This window comes from Stegostoma tigrinum, chromosome 12 (assembly GCF_030684315.1).
Source record: "Stegostoma tigrinum isolate sSteTig4 chromosome 12, sSteTig4.hap1, whole genome shotgun sequence".
NCBI lineage: Eukaryota > Metazoa > Chordata > Chondrichthyes > Orectolobiformes > Stegostomatidae > Stegostoma > Stegostoma tigrinum.
Genome location: NC_081365.1, coordinates 9009780 through 9033794, shown reverse-complemented (window position 1 = coordinate 9033794; position 24015 = coordinate 9009780). Strand labels below are relative to the sequence as shown.

The window sequence follows — 24015 nt, the reverse complement described above, 5'->3', positions numbered from 1 at the left end:
ATTGCAGAAAGGTTGTTTTCCCCTTTTTTGGCGGAGTCTGGGACTATATGGCGTCATCTTAGAATAGGGAGTCTTGCATTTAAGACAGATAAGGACGAATTTCTTTCTCTGCATTAGTGAATCTGTAAAATTATTTACCAGAGGTCTGCTGAGGTTTGGATCATTAGATGTTTTCAAGGCTGAGATGGGCAGATTATTAATCAATAAGGTAATCTTATGGGGCAGCAAAATAAACTTGAGAATTATCTGATCAACCATGATCACCGTAAGCAGTAGGACAGACTGTGGTCTGAATGGCCTGCTTTATTCTGTCATGTGATGAGTGTCACTGGCTAACCCAGAATTTATTGCCCATCCCAGAGCGCAGCCAAGAATTGCTGTGGATCTGGAGCCAAATGTAGGCCAGACCAGATAAAGAAGATTTCTTTTCCTGAAGGACATCAATGAAACAGATGGGTTTTTCCTTACAATTGAAGATGGATTCTGAGTCATCATTAGACTCTTAACTCCAGATTTTAATGAATTAAAATTCCACTGTCTGCTATGGTGGAATTCAAACTCAGGTGCCCAAGATATTTCCTGGGTCTCTAGGTTAATAAACCAATAATAATACCAATAGTCGATTGTCTGTCTACTTTCTCCTGTGTCTAATGGTCTTCTACCCGTTATCGATGGCAGGCCCCACAACCAGATGTCAGATTGCAAGTCCTCCTGTCCAGGTTATTCTAGTGCTCCATCAACTTTTTTGTGAGAAAATAGTTATATCTGAAGCTGCCATTGTTAGGAAACAAGGCAGTCATCTTAGCACACTGCAAGGTCCTGGTGAACCTGACTTGTCTCTTACAGACAGCCACACATTGGCCCAGAACGTTGGCAAGGTCCCCACGTTGTTTTCAAAATAATAGCTTCAGGATCACATTCACCTTTCTGAGGGATCAGGCAAGGTATATTTAAAACAGTCAAGACAGTCATGTACGCAGATCCTTGAAAGTTGCCACCCAGGTTGACAGGGCTGTTAAGAAGGCGTACAGTGTTTTAGCTTTTATTAATAGAGGGGTTGAGTTCCGGAACCAAGAGGTTATGATGAAGCTGTACAAAACTCTGGTGCGGCCGCACTTGGAGTATTGCGTACAGTTCTGGTCACCGCATTATAAGAAGGATGTGGAAGCTTTGGAAAGGGTACAGAGTAGATTTACTAGGATGTTGCCTGGTATGGAAGGAAGGCCTTACGAGGAAAGGCTGAGGGACTTGAGGCTGTTTTCATTAGAGAAGAAGGTTGAGAGGTGACTTAATTGAAACATATAAAATAATCAGAGGGTTAGATAGGGTGGATAGGGAGAGCCTTTGTCCTAGGATGGTGATGGCGAGCACAAGGGGGCATAGCTTTAAATTGAGGGGTGAAAGATATAGGACAGATGTCAGAGGTAGTTTCTTTACTCGGAGTAGTATTGGAATGGAATGCTTTGCCTGCAACGGTAGTAGATTTGCCAACGTTAGGTACATTTAACTCGTCATTGGATAAGCATATGGACGTACATGGAATAGTGTAGGTTAGGTGGGCTTGAGATCAGTATGACAGGTCGGCACAACATCGAGGGCCGAAGGGCTGTACTGTGCTGTAATGTTCTATGTTCTAAGACACTTTCAACAATGCAACCTGCCCTCAGTACAGGCACAGGAGTGACTTGACTCATCAATGAGAATGCTATCCAGTGACATGCAAGCAACAGCTTGTGGGGACAGACAAAGCAACTCTCACCACCACCTAGAAGTCCAAATCGAAATACTGCTGCTTCAGCCAATTAAAGCAGAAAGCGGTGGCCACACTCAGGAGGCCAGGCAGCATTTGTTGGGAGAGAATTTGCCAAAAGTTTTACTTGTTTTGAAGAATGGTCAGTCAGTTGAAATTCAACTCTGACTCTCTGCCAAGATGCTGCCTGATTCGTGTTTCCAACACTTGTAACTTTTATTTCAGGTTTTAAGCATGCACGATACTCCTGAGTAGATCTGTAGCTCAGGTTGTGGATGCTGTGGTTGGTTTGCTCTCTGAACTGGTTCGTTAGTTCGCAGACATTTCATTACCCTGCTGGGTAACATCCTCAGTGCAGTCTCCGATGAAGCGGTGTGTTTTCCCACCTGGTATTTAAACTTGGGTGTCCATTGTATTTGATGACCTCGTTTCCGGTTTTCCATCACTATGGTGTATATTTTGGGTCTAGTTCTATGTGTGTGTTGATGGCCTTCTTGGTAGAGAACCAGGCCTCTAGGAATTCCCGTGCTTGTCTCTGTTTAGCCTGTCGTAGGATCCTGGTGTTATCGCAGTGGCTGTCCTTATCCGTGTGAATGGAGATGAGTGACGAGTATTAGTAATGTCTTTTTGTTGATAGTTGGTATTCATGTGCCGTTTGTGGCCACTTGTCTTCCTATCTGTCCAATGTAATGTTTTTCGCGGTGCTTGCATAGAATTTTGTATATTGCATTGGCTCCGCCCATAGTGAATAAGGGGTCTTTAGTTTGAGTTAGCAGTTGGCATAGAATTGACACTGGGCGTCAGAGTAGCTCACAACCTATGGTTGTAGCAGTCTTGTGATCAGCTCGGATATGTTCTTGATGTATGGTAGCATGATGAGTGTGTCAGGGTGTACTCCTATCTTCCTGTTGTTGTTGTGATAGGCATAGTCGGACCCAGTTGTTCGGACATCTGTTGCCCTTAAATACTTGGTGGCGGTACGCTTCTTCTTCTTCACTCTCTCCGGCTTCAAATTCACCAGAGAAGATGAAAAGAACGAACAGCTCCTATTCCTGAACCTTAGGGTAGAAAGCAGGGCCAACAGAGGGAATTCCTGATGAAAAGCCACACACTGACCAAGTGCTGAATTTCAACAGTAACCACCCTAACAGTAACCAACAAACAAAGTTTGTGTGAAAACACTATTTAAATAAGTGACAACACACTGCAGCAACCCGGAACTACGTAAAAGGGAGAGGAGTACCTCTACCAAGTATTTAAGGTCAACAGATGCCTGAACAACTGGATCCAACGATGCCTATCACGTGAATAACAGGAAGATACAGTACACCCTGACACACACATCATATTACCATACATCCAGAACATATCCGAACTGACCACAAGACTCCTACAACCATTGGGCATCAGAGTAGCTCAAACCCACATCAACTCTACACCGACTGCTAACTTGAACCAAAGGAATTTAACAAACACTACATTGGACAGACAGGAAGGAAACTGGGCATGAATACACAAACACCAACCAGCAACAAATAGACAGACCAATACTCCCTCTTCTCCATTCGCTGGGATAAGGAGAACCACCAGTCTGATTGGGACAACACCAGGATCCGAGGGCAGGCCAAACAGACAAGCATGGGAATTCCTAGAGGCCTAGTTCTCCACCAAGAAGACCATCAACAAACACATAGAACTAGACCCTATACGTACACCACTGCGAAGAAAAACCAGAAATGAGGCAATCCGATCCAATGTTTCCCCAGGGTTTAAATACCAGGCCGGAAGACACAACAGCGCTTAATTGGAGGCTGCACTGATGATGTTACCCAGCAGGATAATGAAACGTCTGCAAATTAGTGAACTAGGCAAGTTGACCAAACACAGCATCCACAATATTGTTAATACGTTGTGGAACTGGAGAAACACAGCAGCTCAGGCAGCATCAGAGGAGAGGAAAACCAATGTGTGTCTATCGACAATATTGTGCTGCTTTTAAAATAATGATGCATTTGATTCTGAAATCAGCTGGGGACTAATTCCTCATTTTGTAAATCATTATTTGCACACCAGACTAACAAATACATACACGCAGAGCCTGATTTTTATTTTTATTGTATAAATTGCAGGCTGGTGGTTTTTTGCTTTTATAAATAGAACAGGATTCACACCAGCAGGAAGTTCTATTTTAGTTTACGTTTAAGTGCTTTAGATTAAAGCTGTTGGAAGCCACATTCTTGAGCAAATTAACTCTGTAAAGCTGCTGTAGAACAATGCAAACATTCAGGCACAGAAAGAAGCCATTCAGCACCAGGGCAGTAGCCTTTTCAGTTTCCAGCACTTAAAATGAGTTGAGAGTTTTTGCCTACACCAGCAAACTGGGCAGAGGGTGACCAATTTCCTTTTGTGTCCTCTGCAATCCTTCCACCATTTGCCTTTTAATTTGCCTCCGATTAATGGACCTCTTCTCCCCCCTAGGGAAACATGTCTTTTCCCTCTTCATTCTATCCAAGCCCACTATAATTTTGTACACCTCAATTAAGTCAAAAAGCAATACAGCAGTAGCCTTTTCACTCTTTCCTCAGAGCTGCAACTTGCAACCCTGGTAACATGCTTGCAACCAATGTGACTATTAAATTTCTTAACACTAGACAGCTTATGAAATCGTCAAGAAAAGCAGTGTTTTCAATTCATGACCACTTGACTTATTTGTTGATGTACAAATATTACTGCTTTTTATAAAAGAGCAAGGAGCTGGGTAAAGAGGGTTCTTTTGGTTTATCTTCTGATGCTGAAAGTGCCACCTTCTGAACTGCCTCCATCCAAATTCAAACTTAAACACATGCAGAAACATCAGGTGAGATTATGTGACACCAAAAGAGGATCTGGGAGAGTGTCTCTGTGCTCATGTCAGCAGTCACACTGACTAAATGTAAGCAAAGAACAGCTCACAAAACTATGGCGGTCTAACGCACTAACATCTCCAATCCCTCTGCTATATCATTACAGGGGTAACTGGTCTGAGTGACTAAAATAGCACTCATTAAAAACAGGAATTAATGTGATTGAAGGGGCAAAGGGAAAAATGAAAATGTTTGGACCACATTATAGCCTAAAGGGTCCAATAAAAAGCTTTACAATCAATGAATTACTTTTAGAAGTACTTTTAAGAAGTATTATTGAATAGCTAATTTGGTCAAAGCCAATTGTGCAGCAAGATCCCAAATCAAATCTGAATGAAGACAGTACTTTTACAGCTTATGAAAGCACACCACTTTCTCAATCAGAACTTTGTAACTTCAAGTGCCATTCTAGCTACTGCATAGAATTAAAGCCCAGAATTGGGCCATTTGGAACAGCAAACATCTGCTAACGTCCTAATGCTGTGCCTATGTCCTTCCGTTCCTATCTCTCCTCTGTACAAGTTTCTTGCCTTTTTTAGTGCAGCTGTTATTCGTTCCAACCGCTGCAATGGTGGGTCTCACATTCTCATCACCACTGAGCACATTAGAGACTGCGCAGCATTGTCAGAGGGTCAGTACCCACTGTTAGCCAAGTTCTCAGACTGGGACCCAAGTGCTGAGACAAAGCTGTGCTCTTGAAAAAGTACTGCATTGTTTGAGGCTCACTTCCCTTTTGAAACTATAGTTTCTGTCCGTGTGCCAGTTTAAGTGGATGTAAAGACTGAACCTCATTAAGCAAATTCTTTGACTCCTCTTTCTCAAACAACAACAGTCAAAATAGATTGGTATTTCATTCAGATTTGATTTGGAATCTTGCTGCACAATTGGCTTTGTCCAAATTGGCTACTTAATAATAACCGCACTTCTAAAAGTAATTCATTGATTGTAAAGCTTTTTATTGGACCCTTTAGGCTATAATGTGGTCCAAACATTTTCATTTTTCCCTTTGCCCTTTCAATCACTGTCACTCAGGCCAGTTACCCCTGTAATGATATAGCAGAGGCATTGGAGATGTTAGTGCATTAGACCGCCATAGTTTTGTGAGCTCTTCTTTGCTTACATTTAGTTGGAAAAATAATGTAACTACTAACAGAGACAGTAGCACAAAAAATCCTGGCATGAGGTTATTCAAAACCTTTTGTATTGATACTGCATTGCGCTTTGGTCTGATGAAAAGTTTCTTGACACCAAAGTTTGATACCCCAACCCCAGACTGCAGTCAGTCCCCAGGGTTCATTCTCATCAGGAGTGGAAAGTCTAGGAGCATACGCGACCAATGCTTGCTTGAAGGAACCTGTCATTCAACTTATTTTGCTCCACCAGCTTACACTTTTTTCATAGTTATTCATAGAACATTACAGCACAGCACAGGCCCTTCGGCCCTCGATGTTGTGCCGACCTGCCATACCAATCTGAAGCCCATCTAACCTACACTATTCCATGTACGCCCATATACTTAGCCTTAAGAAGGACTGGGTTCTCACCAAGGCTACCCTGAAACTAGCAGGATGTTCATGAGGCTTGGCAACGTTTACATTTGTGCTTAGCCTATTTCACATAATTGGAATCTGAGCGAGGGGTGGGTTTATCAGTGTAATTCCAGAGGAAAGCTGGTAATACATTTCATGCTGCTTTTGTACTCTTGACAAAATCTGCTTATAAAGAGGCTTTGTTTCTTTTTTTATCTCTGCTCAACCACCACTCCCCACCCCCAAATCACTGACTGACGTACTGCAAACCTATGGTGGTGGTCTAAAAATAGCCTGAATGGTTATCTGATAGCACAGCGTTCACAGGCCCTGCTGTCTGTAAGTAATGCTCCAATTCACAGAATGTGAAAAATAGTCTCTTCTTGTGATCAGTGCAGGAGCATCTGGTCATGGTATTACATATCATTTCCTTCCTACTTTGCCTTAGTCTATTAAGTGATGCATTAGGAACTCCTAGCCAGAAAACATTGTGAAGGCAAACAGTCTCATAATGTTTCAGCTATGGTCAGATATGTGTTTAATGTAGAGCCTATAAGGCTTAAAGAATGAGAAAAGCTTTGAAAGGAGACTGAATGGTTGAGATGTGGTCAGCACAGCCATTAGGGGCTGAATGACCTTTGTTACACTTTGCTGTACTTCACTGTGGTCAGACCATGGACAGAATACTGTTAGCTGCTCTTGTTACCACGTTTATTGGAAGTATGTGATGGCACTGGAGAGGATGTTAACTAAGACTTTCCATTCCCAGGCATGAGGAGAGAATGCATAGGCTGTGTTTGTCCTCCCTGGAGCAGAGGAGGCTGAGAGGATGATCTGATTGAGATGCACAAAATTATGACCGGCACGGAGTAGGCCAGAGATTCTCTTCCGCATGGCTCATATGTGCCCGGAACTAGAGAGCATAGGCTTTGAGCTAAGGTGCAGGGTGGTTTAGAGGAAATCCAGGAGGTGGATAAAAATTTTACCCAGAGGATGTTAAAAATGTGGAATATATTTGAGAAAGTTGTGGAGGCAGGTACTCTTGCAGTATTAAAGCAGCACCAGGATAAGTTTTGAAAGTGCCAGGACATAGGCTACAGACCAAGTGCAGGTAAATGGAACTAGTGTTGTCAGTTGATCGGTGTAGTCACGGTGAGGCGATATGATTCTGACTGCATGCGTGTCTGATTCATTTAATGCTAAGCCGAGCCAAATGTCCAACAGCTAACCACAGGTCAATGAAATACAGGACTTGCATTAGTTAAACCATTCAATCCACTATATCTACACCTCCTTGAAGTGTAGTTGTCTTTTAATATAGTAAACTCTGCAACCAATTTATGCACAGCAACCTCCCATGATCAACAATTTGATCATTAACAAATATAGTGTGTTCAAGTTATTTTGATTTGTATGATAAATCATGGTTGGGACACTAGAAACCCCTCTGCTTTTGATCAAAAGCAATGTCATGAGATCTTTATGTCTATTTTTGAAGAGGTAACTGGGGCCTCAGTTCAGCATCTACTTGTTTAAAAATAACATTCCTGACGTGCAGCACTGTCTGTTGTTCATCTTAACATTAGAAGGGATGATTTCAATTGAATTGAGATTGCTTCCAAGTTGTGTTTCTTTTGACTACTAGAAAGAGAGCCCAGTGGAAGCAATGGTCATTAAGGAAATTCACTCCTTTTCTTGCCCTGCCCTCCGGCTCGTCCACCTCCTATTCCCACTCCCCACTCCCCACTCCTACTCTGTTATCCCTTCCCACCACTCCACTCCAACTCCTTTCCCATTTCGCCCTCTCTCTTGTCAACCTGTGACGTATCTGTTGCCAAGTTTTGAGGATATGGTGAGGCTAGCGACAGATGTTTCCTGGTTATGTTGCATTATTGTTTCTGTTTTTTTTGTTTAAATCCAGAGTTCCCCAGTGTGGGTTGATTTTGTTTAAATAGCTGCTGTCGACTTATGAAGAAGAGGTGGAGAGTGAGCAGGAAGAATCGCTTGGGTGTGAAAACGTGGATTATTTGTCACGACATTTTTACTAGCTTGGTGAAAAGTTAAGGACGTTTTTAAAATTTATTTCACAGGATCTCTTGGAACCCAGAAACTACCTAAGAAGGTGATTTTACTTTCCCCAAGTGGACTGCTTTGCCCTGGATGGTATTGAGCTGCTTGTGTTTATAATCTATCTTGGGATGAGGGCATTTATTGCCCATCTGTAATTGCCCGTGAAGGTAATTAAGAAGCAACAAGAAGTGCTGAAGATCACAACAGGTCAGGCAGCATCCATGGAAAGAAAGCAGGCTAATGTTTCAATTCCAGATGACTCCTGTTCAGAGCATTATTAGCTCCTAAGAAGTGCTATGGGTCTGTGGTCACATGGAGGCTAGGCCATGGAATGATGGCAGAATTCCTCCCCTAAAAAAAGCTTGGTGAATCTGCTGGGTTTTGAGTTTCATGCTCGCCATTACTGAAATAAACTTCATTTCTCAGATGTATTAATGCAGTGGGATTTGTACCCATGTTCCTGGAAAATTGCTGGACTAGAAACACAGGCAACAGTACAAATTTTCTACCATCTCCCCTCCTGTTGACCAGAGGATTGATGCAGGTTCTGTTCCTAAACTCTGCTGACTTAGCTCATTATGTTATGCTGGAAGAATGACTAGGGCGTTACAATGTGGTCACATTCCTGGGTAAATATGCAGAATGTTCTAGCCTACTTTCACTGGATGATGATCAGAAGTCAACGTGCATGAAGATGGACTAAAAATAGGGTTAGATTCAGCTATTCTTTTAAAATTAATCTTCTCTTTTCAATAACCTAGTTCCAAAATGCCTGCTAATCCATCTTGTCCAGACGCGCAAACCACTGCTGTGTAAGTCTGAGACAGCTGGTGTCTTGGAGAAGAGGGAATTAAGTACAGCTTTTAATTAAAGCCAAACAACTGACCATAAGGAAAAACCGAGAGCCCCTCAATAGAACAATGCAAAGCCTCAAATCCTGCATTTTATTTCCTTCCTGAAGTGACTGAATTGATCTCTGTCAATTGCGCCTCGGTTGATTGTGTGCTGATAGGTTTCACATGGTAGGGTCTCTGCTTGTGGTTGCTGAGTTCTGTGAAATTCAGCAGCTTTTGATGAAACTGCAGATGTGGCAACTTATATGAGCAAACTTGCTACAACCTGCAGAGAGATGTCAGACAGGAAGGGCGGTGAGGAAGGAGAGGAGATACTTACTCTCTTTTGTTTTGAACCAGCAGCAGGACTATCTGCCGAAAACAGAAGGGCAAACGTTTGTGGCAGGGCTGAGAAATTATGCCTGTCAGAAAAACCTAAAAAAAGGCAAAAGTTCCTTCCTTTTAAAAAAAAGTGGCTTAAGGTTCATGGGTGGCGAGAACACATTCTTTCCTCTTATGCTCAAACTCCAAGATTTAGTCTATAAAATTGTAATAAATCGGAAAGTTAATTGCAGGGAATTCCAGAGGGTTGCTGTAATGTGCAGGTGAATCTAAAGGTGAATGATGTAGATGAATTTAAGCATAAGCCAGTTGAGTGTTTAAAGGAGAAAGCAATAGAAAGGCGCTAATAAGGTGAGGTGAACAAAATTGGAGAAGGCTTATGTGGAGTATAATTCTTGTCGTGGGTCAAGTAGGTTCATCTGTACATCAGTTGCAGTGAAATATCAACTCTTTCCTCTTGTTTGACTCTCACCTCTTTACAGTGTCTTAACTCTCTCTCGTTTTAATGGGTGCAAACTCCACTAGCAGTTGTCCTCTGGCTACACAGAATATTCATCCTTCATGACTTCAGGCTAATTTGCATTGTGGTATACCAGAGCGGCACCTTGATGCTCTTCTCACGTTGTAACGCAATCCATGTTCATGCCTTGTTGCATGCGTAGTCCTGCCATTTCAGGACCATTGGCATCTACAGGTCGAAGATTTCCAGATAACCGAGAGGATGTTGTGTTTGGGCACTACCATGGTTATGCAAATGTTCAGAACTGGTGATTTATTGTGTGGTGTCTGACAGTCTGCCCCTTCGAGTGCCACCTGCTGAGATGCATGTCTTTCAACAATGCGTAGTGGTAATATATTGGCACTAACCCCTGCTGATCCTAAGCTTTGTATGCGTTCTCCTAGTGTTTCAGGACCTGTGATATATTAATGGTCAGAAAAGCTTCTGATCAGCATATTCTCTCAACCTGTTTTTTTTCTTTTATTCATTCATGGGATGAGGGCATCGCTGGCTAGGCAGAATTTATTGCCCAGCCCTAATTTCCTAAAGGGTAGTTAAGAGTCAACCACATGTATACCAGACCAGGTTGGGATGGTAGATTCCTTCCCTAAAGGGCTCTAGTGAACCAGATAGTGTTTTTTTTTCTCAGTCATCATTAGATTCTTAATTCCAGATATTTATTGGATTCAAACTCCACCGTCTGCAATGACAGGATTCGTACCTGTGTCTCCAGAACATTATCTGGCTCTCTGGATCCTCAGTCCAGCAATTTAACACCACTAAGCCATCACCTCCCCCAATTAATGATATGGAAAGCTTGGACATCTTCTGAAGTTTATCTTTTTGCTTGATTGGATTCGCCTTTGTGCACTTAAACTTGCTGCCGGTCTTGTGTTGCATTGGTCATCTGTTTGTTCTCTGATCTGGCTTGGCTTTTGGAACCAGGTTTCCTGCCCAGTGTCCATGCTTTACAGATAGCTAAGAAAGCTGGTCAGGTTTGGGTACAAGCTGCTCCTTTTTCTCCCCACTTCTTTAGCTACATCCCCCTGCCCCTCTCTCTGTCATTGTTTTTCCCCTTCCCCTTCTCTCCACCCGTGGTTCTGTCCTGTCACCCTGCTCTCTGGATCTGCAGTAGCTATTTCTTCGACTCCTTCTGCCTCAGCCTCTGGCCTAAGCTGTGAAAACCCCCCTCTGAAATCCCTTGTCCTGAGTAAAACTGACCTCTTTGATCAAATTTGATGGCCACCAATCATTCCACCCTTGAGTCTGCTCTATCATTCAGTATGATATGTTTGATCTTCGAGCTCATTGTCCCAATCCTGTTCTCCACCATATCCTTTGATCCCTTTAGCCACGAGAGCTATAACTACCACCTCCTTTAAAATGCACGATATTTCCATTGTGAACACAGTGTTAAGCTCTTGAAAGCATCACAAATCATAGATCCCCTACTACACAGAATCAGGCCTTTTGGACCGTCAAGTCCATATTGACCCTCTGAAGAGTATCTCAACCAGACCTACCCCCTACCCTATCCCTGTAACCCTGCATTCGGAGCACCCGGAGAAAACCTACAAAGACGCTGGGAGAACAGTCACCCGAGGGCAGAATCGAACTCTGATCTCAGATGCCATGAGACAGCAGCGCTAACCGCTGAGGCACTGTGCCGCCCCAAACGTTTTATGAATTGAGGTTCTTGCAAGGGTCAAGAATTCGACCAATTATTTGACTCCATAGGCAAGCGTCTGTTGTTTAGAGGACTGGTGTAAGTGTTATATTTTTATCCTCTGTCTTGCAGGGGTGGCCAGGGAAAATCTCCTCCACACTGAATCAGTACACGGCCACAGAGAGTGCTTTGAAAAATTTCACCTCATCGCCAACCAGGACCTCCCCCAGCCAAGAGTATCAAAGAGCACCTACAGAGATGTGAAGGAGATCCTGAGCAGGAAGATCAGCCGCATTATTCAGTACGCACAAAACCAGCACTCGCGCCCTGACCTCCGGGAGTGTGGGCGGGAGCAGGTCAAGGGTCACGACCACCAGCCAAGCGCACTCAGGACACACTTGCCCCAGGTGAATGGCCTGCAGTTACCACAGTACTCCCCACGCTGGCTAAATGGGAGCTCACCGGGCTACTCCAAGTGCGGGCAGGGGATTTTGGAGCAGGATGTGCCATCACACTTCCGTCAGGGGATGCTGGGGGTGTCTGTCGAAAGATTTCGTGGTTTAGATGTTCACTGGCCACCTAAGGAGCGGGGGCACGGGACAGAATCTCCACTCGCTGCAGGAAACCACAGCAGGGTGGAGGCCAGCTGTCATCGGCACTACACCCAGGAGGAATGTAAGTATCGGGGAGGGGCAGGCAGATTCTTTTGGTCGGAGACTTATCGATGCTACCCCTTTCACATCTTCACTTACAACCATTTTTAAATATCCAAGTACGGCACTGAGACCCTGAATTGGGCCTCAGCCACAAGTGAACTATAAGTGATAGGCCAGGAAAAATATACTGGGGCTTGCCATAACCACAAACTGAACTGGACTCTCCATTTCAATGCAGTGCCTACAAGAGCAGGTCAGATGCTAACAATACTGCAGCAGGTAACTCAGCTCCTGACTCCCCAAAGTCTGTCCGTCATTGACAAGGCACAAGTCAGGAGTGTGATAGGACGTTACCCATTTGCCTGGATGAGTACAGCTCCAACAATGCTCAAAGCTTGATGCCACCCAGGACAAAGCAGCCCACCTGACTGACACCACATGCATTCCCTCCCACTACCGATGCTTAGTAGCAGCAGTGTGTACAATGTACAAGATGCACTGCAGAAAATTCACCAAAGATCTTGAGACAGCACCTTCCAGACTCTTAACCATTTCTGCCTAGAAGGACAAGGGCAATAGATACTTGGGAAGACCATCTGCAAGCTCCCCTCCAAGTCACTCACCATCCTGACTTGGAAATATATTGCCGTTACTTCACTGTCACTGGGTCAAAATACTGGAAGTGCCTCCCTAACAGCACCGTGGTTGGACCTACGGCAATTAGACTGCATGACGTTATTTTGAAAAATGTGGGAAAACATGACTCGTGCCTTGACCTTCAGTTTTTCTCCCTGCATGCGGCCCACGCAAAGTCTTGTTTCTCAAGCTGAGCAGAACCAAAAATAATCATGGACAGTAGTGACCATTTAGCCTCTCGATGGCTTAGAATCATAGAGATATACAGCACAGAACCAGACCCTTTGGTCCAATTCGCCCATACCGACCAGATATCCTAAATTAGTCTGGTCCCATTTGCCAGCATTTGGTCCATATCCCTCTAAACTCTTCCTACTTATGTACCAATCCTGATGCCTTTTAAATGTTGCTATAATTGTACCAACCTCTACCACTTCCTTTGGCAGCTCATTCCATACACACACCACTCCCTCTGTGTGAAAAAGTGGTCCCTTTAAAATCTATCTCCTCTCGCCTTAAACCTGTGCCCTCTAGTTTTGGACTCCCCTACCCTGGAGAAAAGACCATGACTATTTTATATCATTCCATCAGCTTGTGTATGATCTGTACCTTTAATTCTGTTGGTCCAAAGACATCAATATCCAGTGAATATGTAACTTGACAGACCTGACATCAACTCCCAGCAGTCTAGTTTTAATTTCAAGGATAACCCGCAACTCTTTGTTCTCTTGTGCTCTCTCGCTCACGCTGGCTCAGCTCTTTCCAGCAGAGGAAATCAAGTTGAACCACACCAGCTTTTTCAATTATAGTGAATCACCCATCTGATTCCAGTAATAGAAACCTGAAAGATGGGTGCAGAAGTAGGCCATTCCACCCTCGCGCCTGCTCTATTATCCAGTATGATCGTGGTTGATCTTCAAGCTCAATGCCCAATCCTGCCGCCCTCCATATCCCATGAACCCTTTAGCCACAAGAGCTATAACTACCACCTCCCTTGAAAATGCACAATATTTTGGTCTCAACTGCTTTGTGGTAGTGAATTCCATAGGCTCCCCATTCTGTGTGGGTGAAGAGATTTCTCCTCATCTTAGTCCTAGTTTTTAACCCCTTTATCCTTTTTAAACTATGATTCTTGATTCTGGACTCTCCCACTGTCAGGAATGCCTTTCCTGCATCTAGCCTGTCTAGTCCTGTTAGGATTTTACAGGTTTCTATGAGATTCCACCCCCCCACTATTGTTCTGAACTTCTAACTAACTGAGCCTCTCTTCGGTAATAATGGGGACTGCAGATGCTGGAGATTCAGAGATAACAAAGTGTGGAGCTGGATGATCACTGCAGGCCAAGCAGCATCTTCGGAGCACAAAAGCTGACACTTTGGGCCAAGACCCTTCTGATGAAGGGTAGTAGGCCCAAAACGTCAGCTTTTGTGCTCCTAAGATGCTGCTTGGCTTGCTGTGTTCATCCAGCTCTCCACTTTGTTATCTCTGAATCTCTCTTTTATATGTCAGCCCTACCATCCCAGGAATCCATTTTAGTAAATTTTTGCTGCACTCCCTCTCTAGCAAGAACATTCTTTCTCAGACAAGGAGACAAACTGCACACAATATTCCAATGAGGCCTCACGATGCCCTGCGTAACTAGAGCAAGACACCCTTGTTCCTATAATCGAATCGTTTCACTATGAAGGCCAATACACCCTTACTACCTGCTGCAGTTATGTGCTCACTTTCAACAACTGGTGCACAAGGACACCCAGGTCTCATTGAACATTTCCCTCTCTCTTAATTTACAACCAATCAAATAATAATCCACCTTCCTTTCTTTCACTACCAAAGCAGATAATCCCACATTTAACCATGTTGTACTGTATCTGCTATGCATTTGCCCAATCTGCATCGCACTGTAACATCTCTGCGTCCTCATCATAACTCATCCTTCCACCCAGGTTCATGTCATCTGAAAACAGATGGTTCCCTCATCATGTAGTTCCCTTGTCTAAATCATTTACATGTCATGAATAGCTGGGGTCCTAGTGCCAATCCCTGCAGGAACCCACTAGCCATGGTCTGCTATTCAAAAAGCAGCCCATTTATTCCTACTTCTTTCTGTCTGCTAACCAACTTTTCAAACAACTCAATATATTGCCCGCAATCTCATATACTTTAAGTCCCACATAAGAGATTAATGTGTAAAGTTATCAAAAGGCTGCTGACAGTCCAAATAAAATGCATCCACTGATCAACACTACCAGCTATAACCTCGAAGAATTCCAGTAGATTTTTCAGGCATGATTTCACTTCTGTATGACCATGCTGACAGTGTCTGTTTCTACCACAGTCTAAGTGCTCTGCTATAAAATCCTTGATAATGGACTTTAGCATCTTTCCCACTACCAACGTTAGACTCATTGGTCTATAATTCCTAGTTTTCTCTCTAATGGAGTTAGATTAGTTAATGTCTGAAGTCTAAAGAACCTTTAGAAGTTAGCCACCAATGCATCCACTGTTTCTTGGGCAACTTCTTTAAATACTTTGGGATATAGTTTTATCAAGTCCCGGGGATTTATCAGCCTGCAATCCCATCAATTTCTCCAACACCATTTCTTCACTCATACAGATTTGTCTCGGTTCTTTCCTCTCACTAAAGCCTGTATTCCCCCTCATTTCTGGTGTAAGTTATTTGTGACCATCTTTGTGAGGACAGAAGCAAAGCATTAAAATTAGTTTGTCAGCCATTTTTGTTCCCCATTTCTAGGCAACTGCAAGTTTTACCAATCTTCTCTTTACGTATCAATTGAAACTTTTACAGTTGTTATGTTCTCTGCAAGCTTACTCTCATACTTTCCCTTCCACTACTTAAAGGAGAACCAAGGGGTTGATTAACTTTTAAGCTGTAGCTATCTTCAGGCCTTCTGTTTTTTTCTTTCTCCTGTTGTATGCCTGTTTTTGCATCTAATGCTATCACTAACTTCCCTCAAGCCATGATTTGGCTATTGTTCTCACCTGCACCAGACAGGAATAAATCACTTCTGTAGCTTATCCATTCATGCAATGGACAGGCAATGCAAGCATTCACTTATTCATTTCAGTAACCTTTCCCAATCCATCATAGCCAATTCATACCATCATCCTTACCTTATTAGGATTCAGGACCCTTGTCTGAGTCGACTACCTTGCTGTCTCTATCTTGAAGAAGAATTCTACCACATGGTCACTTATCTCCCAGGTTTTCCTCACAGCTGCATTGCCAATGTTCCTATTTCAGTGCATAGTGCCCAGTGTAATATGCCTTTACTAGATAGACTACGGGGAGTTAGAGATAAAGATGATTTTCCGGACGACCTCTGCTTATACCAGTTACTACAATAGCTGTAACACTGTTTGATATTTCTTTCAGTGAGTGCCATGTCGGTGGATGATCTGCTGCCATTGAATGAACAGCTCCTCAAACAAATCAAAGGTATATAACCATGTCTGCATGGTCTGGGAAGAATTCAAGAATTTAAATTAATATCATGTGATTTTTTTTATTTCCAGAAAAGAGTCGTAAAAATTTATTGTCTTTGTTTTGTACAATTTCTTTCTTCATCCCAGTTTAGCCAATCTTGTAAACATGAGGGATGCTGCAACCGATTTATGCACAACAAGCTCCCAGAAACAGCAAATTGATAATTGACAGATAATGTGTTTAGCGGTTTGATTGAGGGTTAGACATTGGTTAGGAGACCAGGCACGTCTCTCCTCTTGTTCAGAATAGTGCCACGAGATCCTTTTTATATCCATCTGAGACTGCAGGTGTGGCCTCAATTTAACAACTAATTATTAAAAATAGCACTGACTGTGATTCAAAGAGATAAATTGAAGAGATTCAGACTCTCATCTGTGTTTCATTTTAATTTGCATATTGGAGCCGATGTCTCTGAATAAATGTTGTGATGAAACTGCACAAGTGCATAGATACAGAGTCAAGTTAAAAATTAATACCAGTAAGGCCAGCTGCTTTTAAGGGGCATTTAGGGCATTTCTCCTCCCGTCTCCTGCTGGCTCGCTCTCCCCTGCCTGCGACTTCTTCCTGCTCTCTCTACACTAAAGGAAAGCAAGTGACTTAGCCAAGGTGTCCTGATGGATATTTATCTCCAAACAGCGTCTGAACTGTCTCTGGTACAATCAATGACTTAAGGAGTCGTGGACAGCGTAGAATGAAGCTGTTCTTTCCATCTTACCTATGCCACTCCTTAAAAGGGCCACCTAATTAGTCCTCCTGCCCAGCTTTACCCACAGCCTTGTGAACCTTCCACATTGCAGTTGATTTCCAAGTTTTAAAGACTTATGTTTGAATTTGCCTGTGCCACCTTTTAACGGAGTGTTCCAGATCATAATCTGTTTTGTGGTTAAGGAAAGGAATTCCTCTCGCCCACTTCTTTGACCAGTTGTCTTGATTACCGGTTACCTTCAGTCCTTACCATTTTGGTTGTCGATCCTTCTGCCAGTAAGAACACTCTCTCTATGGTTAAAATACCTCCATTTTGAACATCTCTGATAAACTGCCCATGATCTGCTCCATGAAGGAGAATCCCAGTGTCTCCAATTTTTCCACATTAACTGTTTTATTTAAATTCATTCACGGGACATAGGCACCACTGGCTAGGTCACCATTTATTGCCCTGAGAGCAACTATATTGCTATGTGCCTGGAGCCAATGTTGGCCAGACTGGGTAAGGATGGCAGGATTTCCTTCCCTAAAGTGAACCAGATCAGTTTTTTGACAATTGATAATGGCTTTCAGAGTCATCATTGGAATCCTAACTTCAGATTTTTTTATCGAATTCAGATTCACAATCTGCCCTGGCAGCGTTTGAATCTGGATCCCCTGAACTGTACCTGGGTCTCTGGATTAACAGTCTAACAACAACAGCCTATCACCTTGCCTTAATTGATGTTCCTTGTACACATATACCCTTCTTAGCATTCATCTCTGCACCTTCTACAAGGCATCGACACCCCTTTCTGAAATGTGATGCAGTCACACAGTGGTAACATCGCTGGATAAACAATCCAGAGCCCCAGGAACATGTTCCAAATCTGAGAACAAGGGTTCAAATCCCACTGTGGCAGATGGCGAATAAGGTCTGAAATTAAAAGCTAGCCCGTTATGTGACTGCAGATACTACAGCCATGTGGATGATTTTGACAGAAGTGCTAATAAAAATGTAAAATAAGCGCCTAGAACCCCTACAGTGCAGGAAGAGGCCATTTGGCCCATTTGAATTTGCACTAGTAATGCAAAGAGCATCCGACCCAGGCCCCACCCCATCCCTGTAACCCTGCATTTCCCATGGCTCATCCACCCAGCCTGTGCACTCCTGGACACTGCAGGCAGTTTAGCATGACCAATGTACCTAACCTGTACGTTTGGGCTGTGGGAGGAAACCAGAACACCCGGAGGAAACCCACGCAGACACAGGGAGAATGTGCAGTCTCCACACAGGCGGTCATCTAAGGTTAGAATTGAACCCAGGACCCTGGCACTCAAGCAACAGTGCTAACCACTGCACCAATCCAAAAACTAGTGCAAAATGTAAGATGTGGAATTGGCGGCAATGCTCCAGCTGAACCTGAAGCAAGCATTTAATTTTCTTTTTAGAAGGAGATGGAGATAGAATGACCCCTTTTCTTGCACTTGAAATCAATCTAATTTATTTACTTTTTGTCTTTTCGAAGTGGTCTTTGAGGATCTTGCACAGGAATTGGAAAAGAAAGACTCTCTGTCCTCCGAACTACACGTACGCTACATCGCCATTGAGCAGCTGTTCAAGAACAGGGAGAAGCTACCCTGGCTGCGAGTGGGACAAGGAGGGATCAAACCCAATGCTCCCCTCGATAACTGACTCTCAACCAATGGATTGGAAATCAGCTTTGCATCAAATAAGCTTCCCAACAGTGTCAAGTTGGACTCTGCTGTGGGGAGGTGTTTTGTATGTTACGTTACATTTATATTTGCATAAGGTGGGAAAAAAGTAATTTATTTTGCATACTGGTTTGAGTGTTTCTCCTTTTCTTAAGACTTTGTTTTTCTTCTTGAAACCCTGTGTGGCTGACTAGCCTTTATTGTGGCACCTCCAACAGTTCATTCTGCGCAACCAAGTGTAATTTGGGGAATTTTGCGTCGAAGATGACAGGGAGGTTTAAGCAAGGACGAACTGAATGCAGGTGACCGAGCTCCGAATTTTGCTCTGTGGTCAGGGATAGGCTGGTGAAATTTCCAAGGTTCCACTACTCAGTACCAACGTGGTTTGAATTTTTGGACATTACCCCCACCCCTACTCATTTTCCACAAGATCTAGCAGCAACAAGTTCATACAGGGCTGTGATGCGCACTGCGTGCCATTGCTTGAGAGCCTGAAGATCCCTGGAGGCCAAGGCAATTGAGACACGTACCCTAATTAAAGTTTGCATTTTGTTTATGGCACCCTATCTTAGCAGGTCCTGTTGTGTGAAAGCAATGCTGGAAGCCAGTACTTCAGCCTCACTGGCACTCCACTTTGTGTTTGTCTCTGTGTGATGTGGCTGTGTGATCTATTATTCTAATTGTTCATAAAATGGGCAAGTCCCAATACAGACCACGTGTGGTGCATTCAACCATACCCTCGTACTTGACATGTTTGGTGCGAAGCTGAGGTTGCCATTGAAGGACACCCCTTCTCAATTTCTCCCCTTGCCGGAGATGTTTATACATTGCCTGAATTATTTTGTGGTGACCCTCCGGGTTAAACCATCACTAGTTGTGTTTCTCATGCTCTCTCGCACTCCAAGCAGCCCTACACCCAGGTAAGACTGCAGTGACTGTACCTTTACTGACTCAGACCAGAGGCTGAGACCCAGAGCTAGGTCAGCTGCATACAACAAGATCTTTCTATTGAAAGACCCAGAAAAAGCTGAATGCAAGATGGATGGAATGACCGTTGGAATTGTGATGAGCCCTGTATAAGACACCAGACTGTACTCTCTAAGCAGCTTCTGAAGCTACACAAGGAAACTCTCTAGTTGCCTCTCACTAGATCTGGCTCAGGCACCCCTGACTTTAAGCTTCCATGTCAGTGCTATAGTCGTGGATTTGCTATAAATCTGTTTCTGCCAACAACGTGGCTCTTTTTTTTAAAAGCTATCTTCCAAGAGCCAAGTTTGGGCATTTTGAACCCACAGTGAGGGGAAGCAGAACCAGAACTTGTAGGGTTAGTAAGAATCTGAAGATTTAAAAAAAAATCTTAAGAAGGAAAAGGTCCTTTTTCACAACCTCAGGGCATTCCTCAAACGCACTACAGCTAGTAACATGCCTTTTTGATGTGTCAGAAATTGTCTGAACAATTAATGCAGTGTGCCTCCCTGTTGGATGCCAGGCCAGTTTCTAGCTATCATTTTTTTGGAGGTTTTTTAATTGGATTGGGTTGATTTGTGTTGGAGGAAGGTGGTGAGTGACTCTGTGAGAAGGTCATGAGAGCTTAGGGATGCACTCTGTCTGCTATGAAGTGGAAGGGAGAATTTTGCTGGTCTCTACCTCCTTTTGTTTATACATTTCTGCCAGAACTGCTGTCCTCGGGAGCTGCTGGCTGCAGTGAAATGTTTAAGCTCCTCTATCCTCTTCCAACGGTGATAACAAAAGGAGCCATCGATTAGCACAGTGACCCTGTTCCTACAGCCATACCTGGGCGACCTCAATTGCCAATTGCCCACCAACATGTGAATAAAGTGGACCGTTACAGCATGGAAGAGGGCCATTTGGCCCATCATATCAGTGATGGCTCTTCTTTTTAAACATTCTTTTGTGGGCACTGATGTCACTCCTGGCAGTGCCAACATTTGTTACCCAGCCGCCCTCTAAGGGAATTTTGAGTCAACCATATCTTTGTGGTCTGGAGTTGCAAGTAGGCCAGACTGGATAAGAATTGCACATTTCCTTCCCTTGGAGAATTCCCTAGAGAACTAGAGAGCTTTACGGCAATAAATGGGATTACAGTAGATGCTTGATGACTGACATGGACATGATGGACTGAAGGGCCTCGTTTCATGCGGTTAAACGCTGACTCTGATAGTTTCATGGTCTTCATTACTGAGACTAGCTTCCAATTTTGGATTTTCTTCTGCCTATTCCAGGAAGTCACCTGGGAGCATTTCCTGCCTTCTCCCTGTACCATTGTGTGTTTTTCATTTTCAGATAATGGTCCTTTTTAAAATCCTCAATTGAATCTGCTTCCCCCACATGCTCAGTCGTAATCATTAATGATTTATGCCTTTTGCCAGTCACCTTTTTTAATCTGTGCCCTCTGGTTGTCGAGTGGGAATGGTTTTCCCTGGTCTGCTCTATCCACGTTCCTCCAGATTCCGAGCATCTCCACATGACCTCCATCAAACTTCCCTCCTCCAAGGAGAACGCACCCAACTTCTCCAACCCATCCATGTAACTGAAGTAACAGTGAGTAAAGTCACCATTGCCCCAGAAGATCAGAGCGAGAGAGACCGACAACTAGTGGTGTTTTAACCCAAGGGTCACCTTGGGCGAGGGGAGAGGCTGACAATGGAGGACCTCCCGTGGTAACCTCAGCTGGTCTAGGCAATTAAACCTGCCTTCCACATAACTGAGCTAACTGACCACACCTGTGGCGTGGGATCGATTGGTCAAGCTTTCATTGATCTGAGGCTCAATAGCCTCCTGCTGTTCCAATGGTGTTGGTAGGTGATGCTGATTTTTTTTTTGAGGATTGAAAGCCCAAGCATGTGGAAGAGGAGGGAAGAATACCGCAGAGTGCAAAGCTGGTGTTTCTAACTCTGCTGTCAGACTAATGAGTTGCCCATTGTTGCTGTCTGTTTAAACTTGGCCCCTGCAGCAAATTCTTGCAGTGAGCCTCCAACTAGAGTTTCTTAAACCACTGCCTGTTTCACATTTCACTGTATCTTTTGCATGAAGTTAGGTAAAGTATTTGTGTAGCAACCGTGCCCACTGTTTGAGTGGGTGGAAAAGGAAGATGCGTAGATGTAGTTTGCAGGGGCTTCATGTCGAGAAACCCCACAATCCGAAGATGGAAGTGAAATACGACGGATTCTGGGAACTTGAAATTAAATGTGGGAAGTGTTCGAAATTCCAGCAAGTCAAGTAGCACTTGTTGGATAGACGAGAGACTGTTAATGTGTCAGTTGGTCTTTCCTGAAAACTGTATGTGCATCTGTTTTTCTGTGGAAGCAGCCTGCTCTGCTTACTGTTTGCAGCACTTTCCAATTTCAGTCTTTGTATTTTGTAAGGTGATTTTGAGCTGAATCTGTGATGTTGATATTTTCTTTCTTATTGTTTTCTAGATGTAGAGGTTTTGTATTTTTTGTATTGTGCTGGTCAGGTGTGATTTGGAGGCTTGAAAGCACAACACTTTTCATAAACTACAGCCCTGGAGTGTGTCTGGAACACATTCGTTGAACCTCCCCACCTGGCCGAAAGGAAAGCACTCATTTAGGAATGCAGTGAATTCAGTGACTTCGGTAGAGTGCGAGCCTTCTTTTGGATTGGGGTGTTTGTGCCTTCATCAGATCACACTGTGCAAGAACAAGGCTGTTTCAGGGAGTATCCAAACCCAGCAACTTTGTACACTTGCAGTATCTTTATTCAAAGGTCACACACAGATTCCACATTTGCTGTGGGTTTCCTCAGGATTTTCAGTCTGAATTTCAGACTCCTGTCTCTTCTCGTGTAGAGTTTCGTGTTGACTTGTCACTTTTGTCTTATTTTTGTTGCTTTTGATGGCGATAGTATTCTGGGTTCACTTTGGATAAATGCCCATAAGTAGCATTGAGCCTCCAAGGGGCAATATCCCAATTTCAATCCCACGTTCTCAGCCACAGATGGGTTCAATAAAACAAAAACACACACTCGGCCCTTTCTGACGCGTTCGTACTGTCTGAAATACAGAGCAGCCATGTGAATTTGTGAAGTGTGGGTATTTTGTAAGAATCCAATTATCCTGAGCTGCCTCCCCCTCTTTTTTTTGAGACTGCTCCACCAGCAAGGTCTTCAGGAAAAGTAGAGAGATTTTCCTCGAAGCGCTCCTCGAAATTAGTAATAGGGAGTGCTGCACACACGTGTGAACCACTGCCATTTTCTCCAGTTTGTTAGGACAGGATATTGCTGGGGATTGCTGACCTGTGTTGACTAGATCCTGGCTTAGGTTAAGATATTTGTGTGGTCTGTTCTGCAAACTCAGTGGTTGCTCCCCCGCTGCTGGGGAGGACTTAGCAATTACATTTCCTCAGTCTTGCATTTTTTTTTACACTTGTGTTGTATAAAGTCAAACTCTATACTGGAAAATAGATTTTTAAATAAAGAATATTTTCTTATCTGTCTCTGTTTCTTCTTTTTAAGTACATACTGGAGATCTTTTTCTTCCCCCCCCCCCCCCCCCCCCCCCCCACCCAGTTCTGTGCGCCTGTCTCTCTTACCACTTCTGAAGTGATGGAGAGGTTTTTCAAAGTCTGGGGCCTACAGTCAGCTGCCTTGGTAGAAACCTGAGATGTGCAAGAGGCCAGACTTGGAGGAATGGCAGAGATCTGGGTGCTTGGGTGGCTTGAAGTTATAGAGATTCGGGGAAGTGTGTGTGGGGGTTCACAGAAGGATTTGAAAACGGCTGTGAATTTTACAGCAGTTCGATCAAGTTGGCCGAGCTTCCTAATTGAGAGCTATCCAGCATTTGCCAGTGAACACTCATCAAGTTGGGTTCTATTGTACACGTTTTTTATAGTTGAGCAACTTGCCAATTAGTCTCCAACCTTGACAGCTGCAAACAGTGGCTATTGTCACTCCACCAATGGATAGAGAAAACGGCATGCTGCTGACCTTTTGTGGCAGCTTGTAATTTGTCAATTTTGTTCGTTGGAGTAAAACCTAATTTGTTTAAAATGCATTTTCTATTGTACATCATTTCTTTGTGCCATATAAAGAATTTGTTTTTATTTCTGGTTTTTTTTCCCTCTAACTGTTGTGCTGGGGATTTTTTTTTTGGAAGCCCTGTAGTGTTTTCAGTATTAGCTTTTCTTTGTGGGTTTTAGCTGTGCTGCTGAGACGGCAGTTGGTAATCCACAAGTTATCCAAGT

General features: G+C 43.6%; 1 protein-coding gene across 1 annotated transcript in view; it reads left to right on the top strand.

Moving 5' to 3' along the window:
* Nucleotides 1–23262, top strand: part of c12h21orf91 (chromosome 12 C21orf91 homolog) — a 50734-nt gene extending 27472 nt beyond the window's left edge. Inside the window, exons 3-5 of the mRNA XM_048541279.2 lie at nucleotides 11725–12267; nucleotides 16283–16345; nucleotides 18607–23262. Of these exons, the coding sequence (XP_048397236.1) occupies nucleotides 11725–12267; nucleotides 16283–16345; nucleotides 18607–18773 (773 nt within the window). The 3' untranslated portion in view covers nucleotides 18774–23262. The remainder of the gene's footprint in view (nucleotides 1–11724; nucleotides 12268–16282; nucleotides 16346–18606) is intronic.
* Nucleotides 23263–24015: the final 753 nt, after the last annotated feature.